Source organism: Mustela nigripes, chromosome 15, assembly GCF_022355385.1.
Source record: "Mustela nigripes isolate SB6536 chromosome 15, MUSNIG.SB6536, whole genome shotgun sequence".
Classification (NCBI taxonomy): domain Eukaryota; kingdom Metazoa; phylum Chordata; class Mammalia; order Carnivora; family Mustelidae; genus Mustela; species Mustela nigripes.
The window spans coordinates 17,114,965-17,135,060 of NC_081571.1; the positions used below are offsets into that span (position 1 = coordinate 17,114,965).

Genomic DNA, 20,096 nt, shown 5'->3' on the forward strand with positions numbered 1-20,096 from the left:
TTATATACATTGATTCAACTGGGGAGAATTAGGCAGGAACATTGTACTGGTTCTTCTCACATTCCATAAGCATTTCTGGGTTGAGTCCTTTACTTAGGTACTACTTAATGGTCAACCCAATGGGCACTTGGGTGGCTCAGTCCGTTAGGCATCCATCCGACTCTTGGTTTTGGCTCAGGTCATGATCCTCATGGTCATGAGATGGAGCCCCGGTCGACTCCACAATGTGGAGCTGTGGCCTGCAACCCAGCCACTGGCAAACTGGCACCCAGCAAGGAAGGACCAGAGGATAAGTTTTGCGTCCTCTTCCTATTTCCTGTCCTGCGCTCTCATTGCCCAAAAAGATTGGGAAGATAGAGGAGCAAGAGAGTAGCAAGGATGCAGTCTCTGAAAGCCGGTCTGTCCGGGGCAAGGAAGATGATCCCGCTCACTACTGTGTTCCCCCTGAGTTAGTCACAGTGTTAGGCAAATTTTTTTTTTTAAGATTTTATTTATTTATTTGACAGACAGAGATCACAAGTAGGCAGAGAAGCAGGCAGAGAGGTAGGCGGAAGCAGGCTTCCTGCTGAGCAGAGAGCCCGATCCGGGGCTAGATCTCAGGACCCTGGGATCAGGACCTGAGCTGAAGGCACCCAGGCGCCCTGCGTTAGGCAAATTTATTTAAGGCATCCAGGGTGGAACAGCCACTACCTGCCACATGAAAAATACATGTACTTTTCCTACCTGAGTTGACTTTTACTTATCTTTAAACATAAAAATTGATCGCTTCTCGGCCTTTTGGCTAAGATCAAGTGTAGTATCTGTTCTTATCAGTTTAAACATAAAAATTGAGTGAGCTTGCCACCAATGGCACTGACCTAATTTGAAGAAAAAAATGTTTGGGACGGAGCATTTTTTTTTTATCCAAAGGATATGGTGCTTGCTCTTCACCTTCACTGTTCACATTCCTTTGTTAAGTGAGATGTGTAATATCATCATTATAACTCATCAGTCCAGGCAGAAATAGTACTCGGCAAGAGGATAATTCTCTTCTTTGTTTCTTTTAGGTTTATACTGAAAGAATAAAACCAAACACTGAAGCATGTAAACGAACAATTCAGAATCCTCTCTCTCAATAGTGCCTAACATGGTCTGATAGTTACAGCAAATGTGGTTCTCTTTTTCACTTGAGTTATTAAGTACTTACTGAAATATTCTAAAAATTTTGCTCGTATAGACTTAGCCTTAATGCAGCTGATTATTAAAACAAAAGGAAACACGATTGTTCTTCTATTGTGTAGTTTCTATGACAAATTAGAAGCAGTTGAATATAAAATAGCATTTTTAATTTTTTATATAGTTTAATGTTTGTAAAGCAAGAAATAATAAAATGCAGATATTATTTTCTTGATTTATTTTGCTCCTGTTTTTCTAGCATTAAAAAGTAATGCTTTATATGATCTTGTTTTATTATAACAATAAACCAGAAGCAAAAGCATATCAGTTAAAATACAGTCTGCCATTAAGTAATCTTTTCTTTTATCATTTCAGACTTTTCAAAATTCCATTCCTTTTTCCTATTTGGTATAGAATTGGTAGAATTGGAGGTAACACAGAAAGATGATATAAATCACATATATATATTTTTAATTGTATGTCAAAGGTGTATTTTCTGGTTAAAAAAAAAGAATATCCACTTTAAAGCATTAAAATAAAACCGTGCTAAGTACAAGCTATAAAATGAAATAATACAGGAAATTTTTAGAAAATCCTTTTCTTTGTCCCCAAGGAATCACTTTTGCTATTTTTATTTTCTGAAAAATTATCAATAATTAACTAGTAATTTCAGCATAGTCTGATATTTGCCTTGTGGGTAGCACAACCTGTCGTACTTTATAAAATGCTGACTTTTCTGGAAAACAATTTAAAAGATGACACGGACCAAGCAAAATGGATGAACTAGGTCATTTGACAGCTTTACCTTATTAGCTTCCTCTCACTGTCTTTCTCATCACTTCAACCTTACGACACGTCACCAGAAAGACAATACTAAATTACACTTACAAATGTAAATGTAACGAGAAGTTGTAAAGATTCTACAGGAGAAAAATGTATTTGGATTAAAGTTTTGCATTGTGGAAAGGCAAGTTTAACCGAAGTTTTTATCTCTTGGAGACCAAAGAGGGTGTACTCTAGATAACTAATAAACACAAGGGAAGGGAGAAAGCTTGCTTATTCACCTATGTAGTAATATCTTTCTTTTAGAATATTTTGAATTTATCAGTAATTTGAACATCATTCTGAACTACCACTTATCTGTCACCATATGTAATTATACCCTGGCTATGAAAACGTTCATATTAACAGGATACACATAATGCGTATTAGCCACAGCATATTTACTTCCTCTTCTGAGGATTTAATCCCAGCTATGTATCGGTATTTATAGAGGAGGTAGCTTTTGTTTTTGGCGGGGACGGAAGGCAAGAAGGAGATAAAAGCAATTAAGCAAGAGGTGCAGCAGGTCGAAGGAGTGAGGTGTGTGTCTCGGCCGTCGCCAACACAGATGGCCCCTTTGTGCAAATTAAAAAAGAAACCCTCATTAAAAGAGGAATAATAAAAGGTGCTCCTTCCTTTGGCATTTGAAGTATATTCTGTCCTTCATTTGCTCCCCAACTGGGCACCTCTGTGCAGGACATAGATGATGCAGTTGTACCCTTGGCCCTGACCTTTGCGTAGCATAAGACTAAGAGAGAGCTTGTTGAAAATAAGTGAGGAAAAAAGCAGAGCTTGATGAAAATGTGGGTAATTTTGTAACTTGGCGGGTGGGTTCTGGAGGATTTTACAAAGTGGGCCTATCTAGAAGGTAGGGAGGGGAAAAACAGGAAACTGTCCCTCATAGGAACTTTTCCTAATGGGAGCTTTGTATTACATATAAGCAGGTAGAACTGAATTATGTGTCCTATGTGTGTAATGAAATGTGAAAGTGCTGTTCTGGTTTACTTTGTGCTGCTGTTCCTAACTTAGGTCACATGTTTCCCTCCTCTTGCTTACCCCTAAAAAATTTCTTTCCTATTTGTAAAACACCAAAGATTTTGTCAGTCACATTTGTTTTGAAAAATCTACTGTTTTAAGCCTATTATCCATGCTAGATTTATATGACATGTGTAAGATTTCTGTCACTGTTTATTGTATGTAAAAAGTTAGGATCACTGACTGATTCTGAGATGCTTGTCCTTGCCGCATCGCAGCACTCCAAATTGCAGGGTGTCTTACAATGAATAGTGGATCATAGTTTAATTAGCAACATTTTCTACATCTTAATATTATATAAATTGATGATGCTTCTCACAAGAGATAACGTCTGAGATTCGATGAAGCTAGATGGACAGACTTATATCCCAAGTTTTGCTCTTCTGTCAAACATGTTATAAAAGTCGTGGGCTCACGCATACCCTATCGGTTCTTTCTTGCTTCAGTGGGAAGTGCAGAGCAGTAGGCTCCCTAGGCACTGTTTGGCTTTCCACAGTTTCAGTGACCCGAGGTCAGCCATGTTCTAGAAGCAGTGATTCTGACCTAGCCTCAGAAGGTCAGCAGTAGCTCGATGTTAGGTTGCAGTGCCTACTACCTCATTACCTCACTTCATCTCATTAGTTGATCATTTTTTAAAAAGATTTTATTTATTTGAGAGGACATGAGCAGGGTGGGGGTACATGGGGCATAGGGAGAGGGAGAAGCAGACTCTCTGCAAAGCAGGGAGCCCAAAGCAGGGCTTGACCCCAGGACCCTGATATCCTGACCTGAGCCAAAGGCTGACGCTTAATTGAATGTCTAAGCTGATATCTAACTAAGCCACCCAGGTGCCCACTCATCAGACAGGCGTTTTATCGCCTCACATCACCATCCTAAGGAGAAGGGTGAGCCCAGTACCGTAAGGTATTTTGAGAGAGAGATCACATTCACGTAACTTTTATTACAGTGTATTATTGCTATTCTATTTTATCGGTACCTACTGCTGTTAATCTCTCACTGTGCATGATTTATTCATTAAACTTTATCATAGGTGTGTATGTATAGGAAAAAAATTGTACATAGGGTTCAGGACCATCCAGTTTCAGGCATTCTTTGGGGTCTTGGACCATACACCCCAAGGAAGAGGGCAGGACTACTGTAGACCTATAAAGCGATAGCTTCCTTGTAATACAAATTAACATTTTGGTAGTAGATTTTAAAAGGATTAACTAATACTAAAGTGTGTAGGAGTCAGAGAATAAACCAGTGAAGCGGGCCACGAGGCACACGTGCCCAGTGGGCATTACAAAAGGGCCCCTTTGCTTTGGCACCAGACACGTGTTGCTGTGCAAGAATGCTGATGATCTACCTCTTCTGGGTTTTTTTGAGAGAAGCCAAAAAAAATCCAATTTATTGTATGAAATTTTCTGACCTATAAATGTTGGCTCAAATAGAAACCATACCTGTGAGCTGATTGTAGCCCAAAGGCTGCTGGCTTGTGACATCAGGCTGAATGTAAGCTCCTGTGCCATCCTGGCTAGAGTGTTAACCTTCCCAAGAGCCCAAATCTCTATCTGTTTTCTTTGGTGAATATCACAAATATCTAAAATGGTACCCAGTACACAGTAGGTGCTCAGTAAGTAAATATTTTATGAATAAATAAAGCTAGTATTAAGTCTCTTCGACACACACAGAACAGTGTAGAGAAAAATAGAAATGTGTTGGGTTTTTTTTAAGATTTTATTTATTTATTTGACAGATAGAGATCACAAGTAGGCAGAGAAGCAGGCAGAGGGAGAGGAGGAAGCAGGCTCCCTGCTGAGCAGAGAGCCCAATGCGGGGCTCAATCCCAGGACCCTGGGATCATGACCTGAGCCGAAGGCAGAGGCTTTAACCCACTGAGCCACCCAGGCGCCCCGATTTTTTTTTTTAAATGCTATTTCCAATTGTCTTTTTTTGCCTTTGGCTAGCCAATTCTGACTTAATATTCAGACCTCAGCTCATGTCCCTTTTCAGGAAGCCCCTTTCCTAACAGCCCTGCTGTCCCTGTGCCCTGCTCTACCCTCTACCCTCTATCGCCAGGGTCCTCCACCTGCTGTGTGCCCTGATTACTCACTCATCTTATGTCCTCATGGGCTGAAAACTTCTTGAGGGCAGGCTGGTATCTGATTTTTTATCCCTCGACACAGTGGGATAGAAGCATTTAACAGCGTTTGTTAACGTCATTGTTCTTGTGGTATTGAATTGTAAAAGTAAAGCACTCCGATGTTTTCTCTACTACTGTGCTTTTCCTTTTCTGGGCTACCTTTCAGTTTTGCACTAATGTCCCACTGTTGCCCCACTTCCATATTCAGCGAATGTTTTTGGACTCTGTTAGGACTAAGTCACAGCCTTCACCTGCGAAGATCAACAGTCTGAGCAAACAGACCTATGTAAAGAGCTGTGCACTGAATTTCATGGTGAAGGGAGAAAAGTGCAATGAGTATATGGAGGACATTCACTGCGATTTGGGGAGTCTGGGAAGGATTGAGAAACCTGCCCCAAGGTTCACATGAAAGGGAGGCATTTTTCCTACATCGGGAGTAGTTCTCAGAACAACCACTCAGCTGCTATGCTTCATAGATCACAGAATGGCCTGTGTACATCCCTGGGCCCCCTCCCATACAGAGTGCATCCCTCTTAACAGAAAGAAGACATTGATGACTTTCTAAAGGTGGGGAGGACAGAAAACATGGGACGGGAGAAGTGAAGAAAATCCGTGGGTGCTCACTCCTCATTCAAGAGTGTTGGTAGTGCCAAGAAACACTTAGAGGAGGCAGTGTGCTTTTTCAAGATCAGAAAGATCTGTGTATTTTTAAATCAGAGGTTAAGGGATTACTGGTAGACAGGATTACAAGAGAGCCAAAAGGTAAACATTGGACTAAGAACTTTTAGGTCATGAAGGCATGTGATGTGGATCACAAGGAAGAGGGATTCAGTTTAGTGTTTAAAAAATAAATAAATGGTAAGTGTAGGAAATAGACTGTCTTAATAAGAGGGCAAAAGTCACAATATTAACTTGATCACAGCTTAATATTTACCCTAATGTCATATGAGAATAGTTTAAAATAAATACATGTGTGTACTCTGCCTCAGTCCAAAGAGGACGGGGGGTAGGCCCGCCAAAGAGAACTGTACCGATTTCTGGAAAATAGGTGAGTCTCCGGAGATTTTCTGATACAGTTTTAATACTTGCCTTTCAGAACAAAAATCAAGTCAAACAGAGCGTGTTTGTGGATTCAGTCCTTCTATGGCCATTTAAAGGCTACCTACTAAGTACAGACACTGACCTAGAGACTAAACTGTGTTTAATTTTACCCCTCATCTCCCCACCCCATCCCAGTCCTCTTTCTGGAGAAGTCTGAACACAAACCAGAGGACCTATTGTTAGAGCAACTTCAGCTCTTCATGTTATGTGAAGTCTCTAGCTAGGGCAATTTTAACAATGAAATTACCTTTTTTTTTTCTTCTTCCAGGTAATTCTCAAGAGCTTATTGTTCATGATGTGAACCTAACCAGAAATGGTCTCTTCCCTCTTTTATAATCGTAAATCTTGCACTGGGGAGATAAAGTATGATGGTACCTATGTGAATACGATTTACTTAAATAGTCACACTTTGCGTGTGAGTGGACACCATGCAAATAAATGGACACATTAAAATTGGACAGCACTTAAAGAGATTTAATAATTCATCCTATTGCCTCTGCAAATAAAAGAACCAAAGCCCCATTTGTGCAATTGCTAAAATATGGCAGATAATGATGCATTCATGTTTAATATTGCTAATAAATTTGAAAATTCACGTTTTTATTGATAAACATTTTCTTGAAATGCAGTGTGGGCAGACAGATTGTTAAATTTAAGTACTTTATAAATGAGATTTGTAGATACTGATGCGATTAGTGGCAGCGCGGTGTCGAGAGCCATCTACCACCTTACCTGCATTCCTAAGCACTCAGCAATGAGTTTCGTATTTCACTTTTATGTGCAACCAAATTGCACACAATTTTAGGGGAAAAATTAGCATGGTAACAGAGTAATGACTATTGTAAATATTGTGCTTCTCGTTGTTGACTTAAATTACACGCTAACAGTATTTTGGAAAAATATTTCTGCTAGTCTAGCTTAATATATTGAAATTTTTTTGCCTGTAGGATTAATATATAGAAGACATACATAAATCTCCTGTAAGATTGTGTCTTTGACATACACACAGAGAAAGGCATATTACACAGTCCAGACAGCTTGAGATCCAAAGTTATTTTTATTCGTTGGAAGCCATAAAATCTCATTAATATTTCTTATCTGCACAGGCTTTAATAAAATATTTCCTAGCTCAAGATGCCCAAAGAATTCTTTCCTCTTTGGGCTGTAAAATTTCAAAGAATTTTTGAGACATGTGAATTCATACCATATAAACGTTAGATAATACTTCAGCATTGATCTTAAAACAGCATAGCATGCTAAAACATATTTTTTTGTACTGAAAATTTGGCCATCATTAATCAATCATTATACAGCAGTCTTGATGATTACCCTCTGTATTGACTGGAACATGTGATTTCCTGAATTTTATTTCCTATCACTGGTGGACTTTATGTATCATTCTTTTTCCCCAAGATCCCAGAAGCTTATTTCATTAGAGATCCCCATACATTCCTCCTCACACAGGACTTTCTGAAGGTACACGTGGTGTATTGAGTGTGAGAAGTGTTGTTTGGCTTCAGCCGCATGCATTCACCATCTAACCCTCACACGTTTAACCCTGGCTTCTACATAAGAATAGCCACTTGGTTAACGGAAGCATGTTTGGAAAGAGAAAGCAAAGCTTGTCTACAGCATACTAACACGTGGGTGATTCTGCACCCTCAGAGAAAGAGCACCCGGTGAATTTTCTGGACGTCTTTCATGGCTGACTTGGGATCCACTTGCACTGGCAGGGAGTGTGATGACCTCTCTCGTTGATGCATATCGATTGTGACAGTCACTCTCCTTCCCCTGCAGGCCATGGAGGCACAGATACAGAACTTTGGACAGACGCCCTCTCAGTTGCTTATCGAACCACATCCGCCTCGGAGCTCTGCCATGCACCTGGTAAGACAGAGCCACCTGAACAAAAAGTTTTTTTGCTTTTTCTGTACCTGGGAACACGTCAAATAAAATCGTCATTTCAGCAGCATTTTTAAAGGCTTCTCGATTTACTGGTTAAACTCTCCAGGCTAAGTGGATGCCGATACCCTGTGGAGAAACAGAGGGGAGTGCGGTTCTTACCTTTAAGTCCTGCTACGCTCGCCCAGTTTGGGGTTCACAAAAATCGCAGTCTTCTCTGACTCTGTATGCCCCTGCATAAACTCATTCAGACACATCCAGGCACCAGAATTAGATTTGATTTATAAAGTAGGATGAAAATATAATATCAACACAGTATGATATGGCCCAATTTAATCTTCTGGGGCAAGGTGGGGTAGGGGGACTAGCTGATTTTAAGACGACAGAAATACAGAGGTAATTCGCCAGGTCAGGAGAGTTAAGAAAGAGCTCCAGAGCCACTCGGGTCAAACACCAGCTCTGCCTCTAGCTAGGGAATGACTTGGGCAAGGTGTTTAACCTCTCTGTTTATGTTGCAGCATCTGTTCCATGAAAGCAAAGCATCTGCCCTGAGAATTTCATGACTTAATACCGTAGAGCACTTAGACCAGCACCTGGTGTGCAATACGTTCTCAATAAATGTTAGCTGGTGTCATCATCTCCGCTAGCTCCTCATATTAAAACTTTTATTCCCGTTTTACAAGGGGAAGGGTAATATTCTTTTCATTTTAATCTGAATTTTAAAAGCTCGTTTTCATAACAAAACCGTCCTTTTTCATTTTATTAGCAAAATGTACAACATTTCCCTCTTTAATTTGAAGATGGTGAATTTTTTTCCCAAGAAACTTCTTTAGAAGGAATTTATTTTTTAAGCTGTGGCTTTTCACTGATTTTTTTTTTACTGAAGTGAAAAATGCTTGAAGGCAAAGGAATATGTTTGCAAAATGAATTAAAGTTCATCCATTTTTCTAGGCAATTATCAAAGCAGCAAGTACCTTAATTTTAGAGTAAAGAGCTCTGAAGTATGGTCCACAGTATATTTGCAAACAAATTTATAAGCTGTTATTTTGTGGCGGAAGTACTGCTGAGACCTTTCATTTATTTTTTCAGTTTCTTAACAAATTCATATCGAGTTCCTTCTGTGTGTCAGGCATGACGCTAAGCGCCGACAACCCAGAGGGGACTGTCAAGGAATCAGTAGTCAAACTCCTAGTGAAACACATAAATAAATGTGTTTGTTTGAAAACGCGTTTTTTTCTCTTTACAATGGCTCCAACAGCTTCATCCCCCTTGATTAGTCACTAATGATCTCTTGTGATTGAAATTGGTCCTCGCGTGTGACGAAGCAGAGAGGTTGACACCAAGCACACGGTTCCATAAGAACACGTAGTCACGGTGTAGACGTGGGGATGTGGCCTCGGAGCCCCAAGCCTTAGATGAAGTATTTTTAATAAACTGTCCAAGAGAATATCTCTAACACTTTATTTTATGAAATGCTTTGGCAGAAGAGTTTTATTCCCGTATTAGTCGTCTCTGTTTAATAATAATAATAAAAATACTTATCCTGGAGAAGTGCCCAGGCAGGATTCATTGCTTTCCTGGGGAAAATGGTGAGAGACTAAATTGGCATGGAACTGCTCATAAAGGAGACCTAGCCCTTCTAAGCTCGTGGAGCAGACGATTCCTTGTGTAGAAACAGTTACAGAACAGTTACAAACCCGACAGAATGGCTAGTTCCAGCATCCCCATTTTGTTTTGGTGTGGTAGTATTTATGGTGTTTTATAGTTGCTAGAATAGTAGCATTTATAGTGTCTGCCTTCTATCGAGTCACATGCTAGAGGTATGAAAGCAAAGACTGATGGAAGGGGGTAGCCCTCAGGAAACGCACAGTCTAGAAACGAGGCGTCAACCACAACCAGTCAGTATTGCCACAGCCAGGACTCGGGCAAAGCTCTGACAGGGCAGGCTAGTGTATTTTAGTTACTTAGGCTGGAGTCATGTCCCCAGATCAACCAGGTAAAAAATGAAAGTATCAATTCATTCATGTTATCTTTCATGTAAACAGTGTCAGTCACTGATTTTTCACCGCCCTGAGCAATGCTGCTGTGTCATGAGACCGGTCTGTGAGCTCCCGTCTCACCCCGCTGTCTCACGAGGCTTACTCTGAGACGGGTCCTTGGTGAACTGGTGTCCCCTGTCAGCGGCTGCACAGAGAGAGCCTTTGCCCCTTTCCCTGTGCCATCCTCCCAGGCTGGAAGTTGGGGTTGCTTTGCTCGCTGCTCATGCTAGCCTCGTCTGTGTTAACCTCCGTCTCCCCAGAGCTTTCACTAACTGTGTTATCCCTTCTGTTTTCTTCTGCTCTCTTCCCTTTCTATTCAACAGTGTTTCCTTCCACAGAGTCCACTCATGTTTAAAGATCAGATGCAACAGGATGTGATCATGGTGCTGAAGTTCCCATCAAATTCTCCGGTGACCCACGTGGCAGCCAACACGCTGCCCCACCTGACCATCCCCGCGGTGGTGACCGTGACCTGCAGCCGGCTGTTTGCGGTGAATCGGTGGCACAACACAGTAGGTACGTGTGTCCAAGTGCGTCACTTGCTAGAGGGCTCTTAGGAGCTACAGTTAAGGTAAGGTAAGTGTGCTGGGGTCTAGCCGTATGCCAGGTCTACAGACAGCGGCAGAGCAGACCACTGCCAGACCTGACGAGGGGAGTCTTGTCTGTCTTGTTCGCAGCTGTTCTGTGTTGGGGCCTCACAGAATGCTGGGCTGGGGGTTAAATGTTCAATAATATTCAATGAATTGAAGCAGGTCTACAAATAATTCCGCCCCACCCCCACCCTACTCCATGCCTGCCCCACAGGGAAGAAAAGGAAAAAAAAACACTTTTATGCTATATTAAACAAAAGTGAGTTGAAATCTGGATTTCCTAGATAATGGTTTCAAATCCTCTTTCTTCCATTTCACGAATTTATTTGGCAAATATTTGAATGGCCACTTTGTGTCAAATAGTCATGCACACCGGGAGTACAGCAATGAACAAGACAGACACCGTCTCCCTCCTTGAGGAGCTGAAATTCTTTGAGAAAAGACAAAATCTAAATTGTTCAGTGATTCCGTGTGTGTTTTCTTTAAACTCATTCCCAAGAGTTCCAGCTGGCAACTTAAAGTGATAGGATTCTATTATCAAAATTAGACGTATTGATACTTACCTAACCAGAACAGAAGTTGACATGACCAAATGATTTAGTTGGCCAGATTCACCCCTTACAATTTCCTCGGAAACCCCAGGACTCTCACTGTCTCTAGGACTAAATGGATAAGCCGTGGTAAATTAATCTGAATTTTTCTATTCTCCTAACTTTTGTATTGCTCTGAAAAACAGTATCATATAAATCCTAGCTTAATCTAAGAGTTTCTAGATGCATTTATTTTATGTTTGTTGGTGATACTATCAACATGAGGTATAACTAATTCCATTTGATCTGAAAGATGCAGCAAGCATCTTAAGAAAAAAAATATAACTTTATTATTCACAGAAGTCTGAGCCTCTAGAAATATTTGCATTGAGAAAAAAACTATAAAGGATTAATTTTTCTTTCGCATTGTTCAAAAGTATCATATATGTTATATAATCACATGTAAAAATACTATGACTAATGAACTCAATGAAGCCCTAAATATTAATCCTCTGATAGCAGCTTCTCCTGAGCTTAAGGTCTTAGGTTTGGCTCCATGTTTTAACCTTCAGTTGACTTGTTGTCTAGTGAAAGAAGACGGAAGCCCCGCCTTCCCCTCTGCCCTGGCTCAGGTGAGCCCCGCTGTGCTCACGCCCACCCCTGCTTGCAGGCACAGCCTTACTGGTTGCCCAGAAATCTGAGCTCTTTGTTGGGTTCAAGAAATGTTATGGTCTTCTATTCTATGTGGCTTTTTCTTGTTAGGATAGGAACATTCTTTCCATGGAAGCTAGCAGTCCCTGTTGTGATGATTTCTTTTGAGAGTATCCACAAGGATGTTTTTTATGACCATCATTCTTACAACTATTTGCCAAATCATTTTTAAGCAGTACACCTTTTCTACAGTCATCATAAAACACTGCTTACTAGGACGTTCCTTCTCTCTCAGACTTTTGTGCTAGTTTTCTCCTTCTGTTTAATCTTTAGGCCTCAGAGGAGCTCCAGGATACTCCTTGGATCAAGCTCATCATCTTCCCATTGAAATGGACCCCCTGATTGGTACGTTAACAAAAAAATACATTTTCATGAATACTGACTGTCCACAGATTCCTATGTAGTTATTTATCACAAAAGGTAGTTGAATGATAATTTTTCTGCCATCAAATTGATGTGTAAATAAAACTGAATTACCACAGGAGCTGTGTAAAGCACAATATGCTATCTGGCATTTCCTTGATTTTTTAGGAGGTCATTTAAGTTTAAGTAAGTTTAAGTTCATTTGAGGTCATTTAAGTTCATTCCAAACAAGGAAAATCATTCTAAACTGTCCTTTCTTTCAGCATGAACTATTCTTTAATAACTGTATATTATTTAAAATACTTAAAATATGTAAGGACTCAAAAAAAATCATTAAACAGAATCAACACGAAAGACCTCTTTTCTACAAATCTCCTTTCAATAGGGCCAGGTTTTTTTAATTAAAGATTTCATGTGAATTGCAAACTTAGGAACTGTAACTCTTTGCAACAGATAATGGAAATATTTTTAAATCACATACACACTAATAAGCAGATAATCCAGAACAAGCCCCTTCATTTTCCTAGGCCTCAATTTCCCATCTGCAAAATGACTGATCAGGATATGTGTCGTGCCTTTTTCATGGGATCATGTAGGGAACTAAATTAGAAAAAAAAATGAAAATGGCATAAAAAAGTGTAAAGGCATATCCAATTATGGTATATCTTTTTCGATATTTCTTAATTCACCCTTCATCTTTGAACTCAGAAGTAAGCTAAAGGGCAGTCATTTGAGTTAGTTACTTCATACCCGTACACGAAACAACATTTACATGTCTTTGGGAAGATACGATTCAGGACTGGGCATATTTTTAGAGTCTAGTCCAGCTATTCCTCCGTCCAAGAGACATCAACAGAGTCACATACAGCAGGAAAGCAACCATGGAAAAATTAGCAGCTCTATTATAATTAATTAAGGACCAATTATGTAGTTTTCAAGTGACTCAGAACCTTTGATTTTCTTTTTCTTTGCTACCTTTCTCTGTATAATTTTTTTGGCTAACCTCCCTAGCGTTGTTATTATTGTAGCATTAGTGGGACTCTACAAATAGTAGCACTTCAGTCTAATTGGCGTGAGAGAGTGTGGGTGACCGTCTGCATCTCCTGCTTAAGAATTCAGCCCAGGGCCGTCGCCTTAAAGGACAGCGCGGAGAACGGGACATGCTGGCATGCAGACAGGCACTAGGGAAATCACACGGTGTCTCCGAGTCCCTGGCTTTGTTCCGGTTCAATCCCAGTGCTATCCACTGGAGTCTCTGCCTGTCTCCTTCCTCCCCAGTCCCATCTTTCCTATTCCTCCCCTCCCCTGCCAGCCCATTCTGGAAGGGCCTTCTGTTTGTTGACAATCCAGGTCTTTAAAGCGGCTGACCTGAAGCTCCCTGTGGGGCTGCCCACATAACAACATCCCTTGCTCAAACCTCTCCCCTCTTTTTTCCACATGAATTGTAAATGCCATCAGAAAATGACAGACTGGGGCAAATAGTAAGACTTTTTTTTCCCTTATATACCGTACTTCACACAATACTTTTTCCTCCTAATTACAGAACTTGTTGGACACTAATGAACTTGTGTGTAGTGAACGTGGATAGAATTCAAGGCATTTAAATATTTTTATTTTCAATTCATTATCTGAAGTCTGCATATTGTTCTTATTTCTTGGGGGAGAAAGAACTGAAATTTCTGACAACTTTTAGATAGGTCAGAGGGTTCATAAATTTCCACAGCTACTAAAAATTAAGCTTCTGTTCCCATGGGGGAATGTTAAAATGTTAATAATCTTATAACCTTAAAAACCCATTTCTAGGTAAAAGAAGCACAAAAATATACCTTGATGAATCTCCTGTGGAATCCTCCTTTAAATTCTTTTTTCTGTGTCCGTCTAGCCAATAACTCGGGTGTGAACAAAAGGCAGATCACGGACCTTGTCGATCAGAGTATACAAATCAATGCACATTGTTTTGTGGTCACAGCAGATAATCGCTATATCCTCATCTGTGGATTCTGGGATAAGAGCTTCAGAGTTTACTCTACAGAAACAGGTAAGGTTAACCACAAAATACCTTATTCTCTTCAAAATGGCCTATTGTTACACCCAGGGCTTAAAATAAAATCATGTTTAATAATGTAGGCATTTTCATCTTGAGTGCCACATTAAGTGTTCACATTGTAAGTAACCCATTATAATTCTATCCATTCCAAACCTTTGCATGAGTCCTGATTTCATAGGACAAATGGGACTGTTGTCCCTTCCCCAAACCAAGTCCAGTAAAGGACCTTAAACCTCCCCTTAGTCTGGCCCAACCCCTGAAGAATGAAAATCACGATTGTGTTGTTTTCTAAGTCATGTCCTTAAAAATCCCAAGGAACACTCTTGTATCATTTCCCAGAAGAAATTCAGGAAAGCATCCATGGCTAGATTTGAATTAGCTTATAAATTTTCATGTTTACATATTTACTTTTCACAAATTTAGTAAAATAAAGTTAAGCTTATTACCATTTAAAGAAAAATGGCAAAATGAATTAAACCTAGTGTTTCTGTGTTTCAGGGAAATTAACTCAGATCGTGTTTGGCCACTGGGATGTGGTCACGTGCCTGGCCAGGTCTGAGTCCTACATAGGTGGGGACTGCTACATTGTGTCTGGGTCTCGAGATGCTACCCTGCTTCTCTGGTACTGGAGTGGGCGGCACCATATCATAGGAGACAACCCTAATAGCAGTGAGTATTTGTCTAGAAGTGTCCCATCAGACTACAAGTTTCTTTAAACATATTTTGCTTTTTTAAATTTTTCTAACAGCTTTTCCTAGGGTTGTAAGGATTTTAAAATCTGAAAGCTTTAAGTGGCAAAAATCTTTGTTAGAATGTCGCTATGGTCAAAGTGAAAAAAGAGCAATTACTGTAACCTTCAACTTGGGGAAAGTCCCAGGTCCCCTCACATCAACCCTGTCATTGGCAGCCCTCCCCCAGTGTCCAAATGTCTCTATCCTTCAGAAATTTCCTTCAGTATCACCTAGTCCATTAAACTTCATATAATTTCTCTCAAATGAATATATTCTCTCCCTCCTCTGAATTCCTAAAAGGTTTTATCTGTGTCTCAATGAGGACACTTATTACTTTCTACCACATGTCTAGTATCTCCGTGTATTCATTTAACGATGATTGAGTACTCCCTTCAAACTAGGCTTTGGAATGGCAAAAACTGAATAAGATAGTTGCTTTGCTTGTGATGATTCCTAAGTATTTTTTATTCATCAATGCTCCTAAGATATCCTGTAGAGAAAAAAATGGGGGGACTGCAGAGTAAAATAATTTTAGAAAACATTGCATTTACTCTTACTCTCTAGGTAAGTTCTGAACGTCTTACTTAAACAAACATATCTATTGAAATTTTATTAACCCCCAATTTCTCAAACATGTTTTTCCATGGTATCTTTTGCTCATGGCAGTACATTTAAAAATTGTTCTTTGGAACTGTTGTTCTGAGGAAACACTAAAATGAATCATGAGGCTCTCCCTTTCCATTTTAAATTTCTGGTTCCTGGCATAGTGACACACATAATAGGGTTTTCAACATTGTTAAATGAAGGACTAGATAAGAGATTGCCTAGAAATAATCGCTGTTATTAATTACCAAGCTTTCAATAGTTTCAGTGCAAAGATTTCCTATGAAATAGAGTATGGTGTCTGTAAGGTGTTGATAATGGTGAGTACCTATAAACCAGGGCAATTCATACATTGGTCACAGCTTACACAGTACTTCTGAAAAAAACTGAACCATGAGTTTGGCTCTGTTTATGACAAGACAGCAATAAGAGTTTTCTAGGAATGCTGTGTGTCTGCCACTGAAATATTTAAAAGTAGACGACAAATGGGCAAGAAACTCTCTTTCAGGTGCGTGGTCGGAGGCTGCCACCCCTGGTCTGTTCATTCCAGCCTGTGAGAATGCTGAGGATGGAAGCCCAGGTGTATGTCTGTCTGTCCTTCAAGTCCCACCCGCTCCCGCTCTTACACATTTTGACAGGAATATTGCAAAAAGAGGAAATGGCTTTCAATTGATAGGAACAAACTCCCTATCATAGTAGAGAAAAAATGAAATGAAATATATGGAGACATATAGATATATAGATATATGAATGAAGATAGTGGGAGATGAACTAGATGAGACCAAATATCACGCAAGGTTTCACGCTTGCTGCAGATGAAGAACCTCAAGGTGCATCATGGAGTAACGGCTCTTAGCATAGACACTGAGTAAGAGAAAGGGTGTGCGTTATGCACATCAGCCTCTGCTCTAAGTTGTGAACTAAGATATGATACTGGCTTAAGGGAAAAAAGTATTCAGTGTTGCTTGATTTCCAGCCAGCTCAAATAGTTAGCTGCCAAATCCACATTATAACAAATATCATACTCTAACTACTAAAAAGTTAACCTCATTTATTCCTTTGTAAAGCTACACCCTTAAAAAAAAAAAAAAACCAGAAACTTCATTTTTAGCAGAATTCTAGTGTGTGTATGTATGCGTGTGTGCATATGCATGTGTGGATAAGACCCTTGATCTACCACGGATGGCTTTCTTATTCTCAAGCATGGTACATTATCAGCTGTATTTCATGTAAATTTATTTTTGCGTATTTACAAATCTTCATTTTTGTAATAGTGTAGTATTCATTACAAAAACTTAACTAAGCAACAGGTCTGTGTAGTATCTTCCATCTATATTGATAAAAATTAGAACTTTTTAGATAACTGTTTTTTTTTTTTTAAGAAACAGAATAGTACTTTAAATCTCATTAACTAACATCTTCAAACTGGCACTCAGAAATGATGAAAATGATATTTCCAAAAAGAGGATTCATTTCTTGAAAGCTACTGTCTGGTAGCTGAGATAAGATATTTTATATATCATACTGCTCTGAGGTAAAGAATTTTTTTACATGTTAAATTATAGTAATTGTATTAGCTACTTAATTTGTGTGATTTTTCTGATGATCTTTTAAATGAAAAGATGATTAACGATGGTTGCTTTAGTCCATCGGTTATCAAGAAAAATTAAATGTAGTAATACTTAGAGTGGATAAGGTTCCTTACAACAGGAGCTATATAAATAAAAATTTTATATTGACCCTTAAGAAAAAAATTATGAATATTATATTTGTTAAGATGCAGGATTTTATTTAAGCTTTCAATAAGACAAGATTATCCTTAAGAAATTAAGAATATTATTGATGCATATCTTTTACTTTTGCCTCCATTTGTAAGAATTTATTTTTGGTCAAAACTATTGGTCAAAACTATTGTAAATGACTTTGTAAAACCCACCCTGTCAAGAGTTTTGGACATTTAATATGGACTTACGTCATATGGCTTTATTTCATCCATCATCCTTAATGTAAGGGGGAAAAAATGCTCTTTTAGAATAAACAGGATGATCACCTGAAGTGTTAGGCAAGCAGCAAACATGCATTGAAGGCCTGCTGGGTGCTGGTCCGATCTTAGCCGCTGGGAAAGCGGGGTAGTCAGAGTCTCTGGCCTAGTATTACACTAATCACCAAACTGCTTTGTCTGCTTGAATGTCCTGAACATATTGAATACTTGTCACATGAATCATAAATTGCTATCAGATGATGTTTGGTATCATACTACAAAATGTTTGATCTTACATCTTGGGTACCAAATAATAATTACATTAAAAATGTATCAGCTTTTTACCATATGGATAATTATAATAATAATAAATTAATCATTAGTCATATCCAGTATTTGATAGATTAGACTGATTCATGTCTCCCTGAATCTGTTAAATTAGCCAACCTGGTAACACACGCATGATGAGAGGGACCACATACATTCGTCAATTCTCTCTCTGTTTTTTTTTTTTTTTTGTAAAAGCAGGCACAGCACACACTGAATTGACTGTCACATCAGAGATCAGCCATGGGTGTTGACATAGACATAGTCCTTGCCATCAGAAAACTCACAACATGAAAGAAAAAGATTTTTTCTTCTGTCCCAGTTTAATCTATTCTAGCTACCAATTCACAGGTCAGAGAATCGGGCTGTATGTGTTTTCTATCTTTAATGCATTGCTACTCAAGACCAAAAAGCTGGTTATATCTAAATTCATATTAAAGTGTGCAGCACAATGCCCTTAGGTTTTGAGGGTTGTATATATTAACCTAGACTTGAAGGGGAAAGTCCTAGTGTGAAACACAACATGCCAGTAGCCATTAGAATTCACGGTTTGGTCTTGGTGTGGACATTGAATTTCTTTGTATGTCAGAGGCTGAATCATATTTATTCAGCACAACATAAAATGATAGGATTCACTTAATCACTTTCTCAAGATTAATTCAAGTGGCTCTCTAATATATTTGTGTCTCTTTTGCACTGTCATTATTCTTTTTTAATGGAGAGCTCTGTTAGTACCACAGAGGAAAATCTGAGTAATGTTTGTAGATTTTTTTAGGTAGGTGCAGAAAGTGTTTAGGGTTTCTTTGAGTCAAATATATTATTGTGGCTAATTCAGACATTTCAGAAAGTCTTTTCCTAATTATTTGTATATTTGTAATGGATTCACTACAAAGACGATGAACATTTAGAGGCAGATCATTAAAAAGAGTTTCAGACCATAAAAGAAATAAGCAGGTGCTACCTAGCTAGGTTTCAGCTGAATTACAGTTGTTTTATGAATATATTTTATAATGCTAATATCCAGTGTTACTCTTTCAAACTTGGGACTTTGACATTAGAAAATTTTCTTGGAGATTTAAATAGGTCCCTGACTAGATAACAGAATCACAGAGATGTGAGGGACAGATGCTTTCATCTGAAACACTCTTTTGCACAAATTCTGAAACTAATTTGGAAGTGATAAAAATTAATTTGCGCACTTTAATTGGAAGCAGCCTACTGCATGAAAGAAAGGAGAGCAGAGCAGGCAATTTGTGCTAAAAGCTGATTGAATTTTTTGTCAGGTAGGTATCTTGGACTTGGCCGCTTATCCTCCTGAGCCCCTCTTTGCAATATATTACAACCCATCTCTGACTGGTGTTCTTTAAAAGGATCAATGCTATTCCTGTTGAATCCCTGGAGCCCAAAATTTCATTGATCTTGGGACTTGACATTTCTCATTACGTGCTGTAGCTTCCAACAAGATAGTCACAAGAGGGGCAAGTCAACATTGTTGTCTCTTCAGCAGACACTTAAAATACACTAGGACCTCAGCTCCAAATCCAATTTGCTTTTAACGTGTGTGGTTTTAATGTTTATACCAGACACAAGATGGTTGGTAGAGAGTCTGCCGATACATACATAGGACATTTTTAAAATCCTAGCTGTAGGAAACTTTGGAAGAGAATTTACTTCTCGCCTTTTCAGATCACATCTACAGATATTCGAGTGACACGAATAAGACATGATTATGCCTTTTCAATTTCACTTTTTAAAAATAAGTCTTCTAGCTCTTGTATGAGCATTATGCAAACTCTGAAACGAGAAGCCCATTGAAAAGGAGACTCCAGCTGTGCACACATCCCTTCCCCAGGCTCCCATTGTGTGAGCTTCAGCTCTGGACACTGACCGTCCTGCCAGCCACAGCCTGTCACTAAACATCTGCCAAATCCTGCCCCTCTCTTTGTTTGCATCCAGCCTTCTCTTACTACGGCTATCCTGGTGCCCAGCTCCATGACCACCGCTAACCGGTGGTATCGTACCAGATGAAAGCCT

General features: G+C 39.2%; 1 protein-coding gene and 1 pseudogene across 9 annotated transcripts in view; both read left to right on the forward strand.

Moving 5' to 3' along the window:
• NBEA (neurobeachin) overlaps positions 1 to 20,096 on the forward strand; it is a 682,324-nt gene that overhangs the window by 649,464 nt on the left and 12,764 nt on the right. For 8 of the 9 annotated variants that reach the window (XM_059377712.1, XM_059377714.1, XM_059377718.1 and 5 more), the window contains 5 exons: positions 8,036 to 8,125; positions 10,503 to 10,695; positions 12,284 to 12,355; positions 14,256 to 14,411; positions 14,919 to 15,089. In XM_059377712.1, the coding sequence (XP_059233695.1) occupies positions 8,036 to 8,125; positions 10,503 to 10,695; positions 12,284 to 12,355; positions 14,256 to 14,411; positions 14,919 to 15,089 (682 nt within the window). The remainder of the gene's footprint in view (positions 1 to 8,035; positions 8,126 to 10,502; positions 10,696 to 12,283; positions 12,356 to 14,255; positions 14,412 to 14,918; positions 15,090 to 20,096) is intronic. The other variant, XM_059377713.1, reaches the window with a different exon arrangement.
• On the forward strand, positions 762 to 974 carry LOC132003069 (U2 spliceosomal RNA; annotated as a pseudogene).